Below are 6,988 nucleotides of genomic sequence, written 5' to 3'. Positions count from 1 at the left end.
AGATCCATGCTGTTCGCTTATCAGTTTCTCTTCTTGTAATAGAGTTGGTAAAGCGAACAACATGAATCCTGATCAGACTGCGCGGATGCGCAGGCTGGTCTGGATCCATGCTGGTCGCAAACGCACTATTTGGTTTTGTCGAGGCGCGGCTCATATGTAAATCAAAGTCTTAGAGTAAGGTATCGTATCTTGGTTTCTAAACATATTTATTGCATATATTGTAATCATACATTATACATACATTTCATAACCATACTAACATAATAAACGCAATGGATTTTGATGGAAGCACTAGGTGCTTATTAAAGTCAATCTCCATAATTGATAAATTACAATAAAACTAATACATGGCTGATAGATGAGCATATAACAAATGTGTACCACAACCGCTTCTATTGATGGTATACAAAATATTTTTGAAAAAAAAAAATCACAAAACTAAGTTATGTGGTTAGGCACTTGTAATATTAGTAATTGATAGATATTTTAGTATAATATATTAATATAGAGAAAAAATAAAGAAAGAGAAAATGAAAAAGGAAGATTAAGATGAAAACCAACGTTTAGCGTATCTTCAAACACATTGAGGCAATTAAAAATGATTTCGTTAAAAAACAACAGTCTATTTCGGAAATTTATAACTCATTTTAGCAAGTATAAGTATAGTATAAGTGTCCCGGTCTTTTAAAAATGGCGATAATTATCACTTAAGAGACCAGCGAAATTTAAGCCATACGAAATTTAGTACTAAATTTCGCCCTTTAGATAATTGTCGCGTGTTTACTAGACATATAGGACACCGTACGGTTTCTTATGTTTGAAGATACAAATGCTGGTCTTGTTTGATAGGGTCTTTGTGTGGTGCAATTATTGTTTTATACAGATATAATACAACATACATCTGTCTATATGTTCATCAGCAATTCATTCCATAATGATCTTGAATTTTATATGTCTATCTTACAACAAATATGACCATCGTTCAAATGTTCGTACGACAGCGGCAACGTCAGTGACATGATATAACTGTAGCAATAGCTAGACTTTTTTAAGCCAAAGATAACGGGAGAATTTTGTGGGGGTCAATACTGTCCGCGCAGGTAATTTTTTCAACATCATTTTTCTTCGTGGAAGTCATTTTACTCTGACTGGAGGTCATCATAGTATGACCAGAGGATCAGCTAGTATTCTTTTATATAAAAATTGACTGTGGTATCATAATTCTTAAGGTGTCTCTTACTTTCATTACACCGGCAATTGGCTGAATCATCGTACAATTTTTAGCTCAGACAGAAAATTTCGTGTGTCACATTGCAAATGTAATGAAAGCAAGTGTAAGAGGTCGGTCAACACAAGAGTCATAAATGAATAATCTAAAATACAAATTATCTTTTAGAGGTCCAAAATGTCCCAAAATGTTGTTGTTTTTTTTGTTGTTTTTTTTGTTTTTTTTTCATAAACGATATTTATTTTTGGTATCCTAATAAAGTTTATAAGCACTTCACCTGAACTATGTTTTGCTTCTGTTGCATTTTTTGGAATGAGTACAGACATAGTGAATTAGTATTTTGCTTGGAAGTTAAAATAGTGCTTTGTTTATATTTTCCTGTTTTTAAGACAAATAAAAGCTCACTGTACTCTCTTCAGGTAACAAGTATCTAACATGTTCTAAAACCAGTATTTGAACGTTCTTAAACTCGTGTATGTCATTTTGAAATGGACTCTCCGAGGTTTATTGACATGATGCGACTGAAAATATTTTTCCAGATAAATGTACCATTTTATGTAGGTTTAGACCACTAATCTTTGTGCAAAATTTCAGATAATTCGCGCTATTCGTTTTTCCAGTATAATTATTCAAATTGTTAAAAATGACCCAAAATGAAAAGCGTTTAAACGCTTTTCACTCAAATCAGGCTAAGAAAAGCATAGAAATACGATTTTCAATTTATTTCAAAGTATATGTTTAACTATCTTTGCATATATTTCTGTTTAAAGTTCCCCAGCTCATTATGTAAGAAATTCAAATATATGGTTTAAACCTCAGTGGAGTCCCTTTAGAGAAGAAAACATCAATTCGTTTCTGAGGCATGATGTGCCTTTAACAACGAACGACTATATATCAAGAAAACACATAAAATATGTATTTATTTCTGTATTTATTCAAGTACAAATGACAAACATAATATTATACATGTAATTCTTTCAGTAATTAGAACATGACTTTATTAAACTTCTTGATAAAATTTACTAAACTGCGTACCAGTATATTCAGACCTGAATAAAAGGAAGGCAGACAATTAATAGCATTATTAAATTTATTAATATCAGGCTTCTTTAACATTTTAATTGGTTTTGACTAGCGTTCTTTGGCCGAAAAATTCGTACAAAAACTTAATTGCGCTTATGAAATTGAGTTAGGGACTTGTCAGGAGCTCATTTCGTAATGGTCGAATGTATTCTTCCTCTTTCACTCGATTAACAGCAAAAAAGAAAGAATTGATCGTATTCGTTTGTCTATAACATTCTATAACGCATATTAATAATTATTAAAAAAACATAATTTTTTCTGCTGGATATTATTGTTCAGTGTATTATAAACGGCTAGATTTTTCTTTCTCCGAAAGATTATGGTAACTCATTGTGGCCGTAGCTGACAAATCAGCACCGTTCCACATTTCAAAATAATATGCATCCTTGGTGACGTCATCTTCCCATGATTCAACAGTCAAAATGTCCCCTAGATTACACTCTTTTAAATATGTTATTTGCAATTTCCTAAGCCCTATCTCGTAAACATTGAAGTCGGCGCCATATTTTCCAGAAAGAACATTTTCGCAAAAACTGTTGTAACAAAATCGGACGTATACTGTGAAATTCATATGCTTGTTTTCGTCCGTGTCACTGAAATACACTCGATGTTTGGAAATAAACACATTTTCTTTTGGCTTTAATGGGAGTTTGAATTCACTTTTTTGTCCGTCTGTTGGAAAGTTATAATGCTCACTCCACCATGTAGGAAATGGTTTTGGTTTTCTCGTTTCTGGGTCCATATTAACATCAACACCAGACATTTTGGCGTACGGTCTTGTAATTTCCGCGTGCCGCAGAATATTTTCCACAAGTCGCGACGACCTTTTCACATATTTGAAAGTGCTGTCAATGATTAAAGGGAATTTCGGCGTATCCGTTCTATACATCGCTTCGTCAATTTCTAGTTCTAAGTTCAACGAATAAATGACACTCTCATGATGCGACCCTTGTGGATCATCTTGAAATGGCCAGAAATCATTGAGATCACATGATTCGAACAATTTTAACAACGACCAAGGGAGAATTTTTTCTCCTGGAAAAGAAAACAAACAATTGAGCTAACATGCTTGCAAAGTTTAACAATTTTCGTGGGTAAAGTAAAATTTCGTATGGTATTATATTATGAAATTGATATACATGTAATATGTTATTATATTGATATGATATAATAAAATTATTGGAGGAAGACCTCAGGTGCCCCTCTGTAATTTATTTCAGGTACAAGCGGCATCTGAGTAGAACCACCGACGTTCCGTAAGCTAGCTGGATAGCTTTCTCACATGAAGAATCTGAATCGAACTTACAGAGGTGAGAGGCAAGTGGTTGGAACTCAACGACCTTAACCACTCGGCCTCGGACGCCCCTTCCCCCTCCACCTAAATTAGAAAACGCGAAAACAAAACTGAGCAAACTTGCAAATACTGAATAAGTTACATAATCAAAAAGTATAAATACTATAAAGCCAGGTTAACACATATTTATGAATATGCATCGATTAATTTCAAGACATTTTAACTTTTCAATTCTAACATTAACCTGAGCAATCAAGTCCTTCATACGACAGTGTAGGTATAATTACTCTAGCTAGGTTTGGATGAGGAAACTCCCTTTTATACCCGAGCTGCTTCTTCAGAATCCCGACGGGCCGTCTAAAAAATGGATGAAGTTTATTAGTGCTGTGGGGGTGCGAATGTTCAGCTATGTTACAAGTATATTTCTTATTTGTAATTGTAGAGTAATATATACTTTTATTTTAATTCCTACGCAACAAAATGAAACTAAGAAAAAACTGTGTTGGAAGTTTCTTTTTTATTAAAGTACTTATACAAAAGTACAAAAGAATAGGAAAATGTTTCATAAATGTACAAGTAAAAACGTTATTAATGAATTAATATGAATAAACTATTTAACTTCATGATCAAAGATTTACAAATATTATACAAATACAATATATAAAAGGTATTCAACCATAGCATTTAGTTAAACCTTTAAAGATGATGAAATTTTTTCGTGAACTTTTTCCAGATTTTTTGATCATTTATGATATGTCGTTCCATTGTCTTAATATTTTAATGAAGCTACATGTAGTTTATATCTATTCATGTAGTTTAGTAATTCGTATTATTTGTGAATAGTTATAATAGTTTGTTTTCTAGTCACCAACGCCTGCCTAATTATTTACTGAAACTTTATTATTCTAACAGTTTATCTCTGTCGAACTTTTTCCAAAACCTTCATTGCCATTTAAAGAGATGAACTTGACTCTGTCTAAGACTTTTTTACTTTAAATTAAAGCTTTAACCAAAATTGCTAGCGATGCCGGTTATGGAAATTGTCCTTTATATCCGAAGTCTTTCGGAAAGGCTCGAACGGTTGCAATTAATGTGAGAGAAAGACTACAAATATGCATAATTATGCTAGAACAGACGTGGACCAAAGTTTTGAGAAAGACGATTACTAACCATGAGGAGAAATGACTTCATACCATTAGGACAAGGGATAAAGGCGACAATTATATGATCATTTCATAGTTTTAAATCATGGTTTATTTTCGGGATTTCTTTTAAAATCATTAAGATATAAAATATATTTGGCCCGGGCGATTTTTTTAAATGTTAAAAGGTTTAAAATCGAAAAAAATTTAAAATTGACGATAGCCCATTCTTGGACCTGGGGGCAATATACATTTGTACTTTTAAAAAATAGTTCATGAAATATGCTACGCTACAAAATCTAATCAATTTAAAGGTCACATATATGTCTACATGTACATATGCACATTGTAATTGTTTATAAGCGTAAAAGAAATGATAAAAACGTACTCAATAAACGACTTCTTTCCCTTAGTATCCTTTTTGGCCTCCATAATAATCATGAACTTTGTACCGTATACATATACATTGAGGTTCACCTACTCTTTTCCATCCGCCGTAAACAACTACATCAATCGGAACATTCGGCTTTTATTCCTAATAGTTCTTTATAAAGGGCCGAAAAGTTGCGCATAATACAATTACTTATAATATGCTCGTATCTTGTGACCGTATAACATGTATGCATGTTGTAGCATATAATGTTTTGATTAAATTAATGTATAGACTATAATATTAGAATAGAAGAAATACATGCTTAAAACTTATGCAAGTTGAAAGCGGAGCACTTATATTTTATGCTAGAATAAATGTTTCGTTAAAGAGTATAACTCACCTAACTAATCGAATGCCAGAGAAGTGAAGAAAAGAAATAAAGAATGGTTGTCAAGAAAATATTGTGCTAGATATAAACAACAAGAATCGTTGTAGGCACTGTAGTATTTAAACAATACGTGGTGATTTAAGAGGATCGTCCCTTGTAATATTTAATACCGAGTCTGGCGGTAATTCGTCAAAAATGGCATTGCCTTTTTCATGTTATTTTTTTACTATTATTGTGAAACTAACTAAATGAACAAACTTGAGCAAGAACCAAAAACAATAATACATAATCAAATGTTTGTGTCTCGGCAGATCTAAATTTTTTAAGGAGTTTAATTAGGGGTCCCCTTTTAAACTTTATTTAAAAAAAAAACAAAATTTAAATTATCAGTTTTCTTTTTCTTTAAATCTTCTGCTTTAAAACTAAAACAAAACTGTTTTTACAGGGATAATTTTTTACTTTAAATTTAAGGGGAAAACCCCATTTCAATTTTTAAGAGCCATTTATTCTATTATTCCACATAAGAATCTTAAAGTCCAAGGTCAGAGAAAGGTATTCAAGTATTGGACCATGAATTGACAACTTTAAACTTTCATTTGTTGACCACCAAAAGCGTGAAGACAAAATGATCATAAATAAAGTTGACATGAAAATGTTTTCAACTTTTACGACACTGCGACCTTAACCTTTGACCTTTTGATATCATAACAATGCAGAAGAGGTAAAAGTGGACCAGCCTGTGAAGTTTGAAGAAACTCAAAAGTTATTTAGATGAAACAGATGACAAATTTTCAACAACTAATAAAACAAACAAAATACCATTCAAATTTTACAATACCGGTCCCTACAACATACTCTTCGTGCTTCATGCAGGGGATTAAACTTGTTTGAGAAAACTGAGCGGACTTAATTGGGTGTAAATTTTTAAGCAAGGGAATATCAGTAAAAAAGTATATAAATCAACTTCTTAGATGTTATTCATAACTAGGAAACATAATTATAAGCACGTGAGCGTGAAGTTCGTGATTTTCATCTCATAACATCCGAATACATGACACTGATTTTTTTATCTAAATGAAATTTAAATTTTAAAGCTGCACGCCTCCAGATGAGCAAAAATATTTCGATAAAATCAAACCTGAGAAAAAAGTACTAAGATTTTAGGAAAAGTATAAATATTAAAAATTCTAGTAATAATTTGCATGTTCTGTGCGATTTATGACCATTTTATCGGTATTTATAAATATATTTCTACTGCGTTACTAACGCAGTAAGGGCTTTTTTGCATATTTTGACCTCTTTAATGTAATTAACGTGGGTTTGAAGTGTCATTGATAATGTGTAAATTGCATTCTTTTGGTTACTTAACGATATTGTACTGTTGAATATATTTTCAAATTTTCATGAAAATTAGCATGAATCTGGAGGCGTGCTGCATCCAGAAAAGTCACTAAGTTGGCTTTCGCCATGTACATGTAAT

The 6,988-nt window shown here is 32.0% G+C and overlaps 1 protein-coding gene across 1 annotated transcript; it reads right to left on the bottom strand.

Moving 5' to 3' along the window:
- Window positions 1-2,146: 2,146 nt before the first annotated feature.
- Window positions 2,147-5,258, bottom strand: LOC132739035 (uncharacterized). Its single transcript, XM_060726684.1, has 3 exons — window positions 5,136-5,258; window positions 3,850-3,962; window positions 2,147-3,346 (listed from the first exon to the last, which is right to left on the bottom strand). Exons 1-3 carry the CDS (start codon window positions 5,186-5,188, stop codon window positions 2,595-2,597), a joined length of 918 nt encoding a protein of 305 aa, XP_060582667.1. The 5' UTR covers window positions 5,189-5,258; the 3' UTR covers window positions 2,147-2,594.
- Between the last annotated feature and the right edge of the window lie 1,730 nt (window positions 5,259-6,988).

This window comes from Ruditapes philippinarum, unplaced genomic scaffold, assembly GCF_026571515.1.
Source record: "Ruditapes philippinarum isolate M1 unplaced genomic scaffold, ASM2657151v2 ctg24431_1_1_1_1, whole genome shotgun sequence".
NCBI lineage: Eukaryota > Metazoa > Mollusca > Bivalvia > Venerida > Veneridae > Ruditapes > Ruditapes philippinarum.
Note: the sequence above shows the minus strand (reverse complement) of the source record. Positions and strands in the feature narration are given on the sequence as shown.

Coding starts and splice junctions, on each gene's coding strand:
- LOC132739035 (XM_060726684.1), bottom strand. CDS start 5,188: ATGATTATTATGGAGGCCAAAAAGGATACTAAGGGAAAGAAGTCGTTT. Junction 3,963..5,135: donor GGAAAGAAGTCGTTTATTGA/GTACGTTTTTAT, acceptor TCCATTTTTTAG/ACGGCCCGTCGGGATTCTGA. Junction 3,347..3,849: donor TGAAGGACTTGATTGCTCAG/GTTAATGTTAGA, acceptor TTTCTTTTCCAG/GAGAAAAAATTCTCCCTTGG.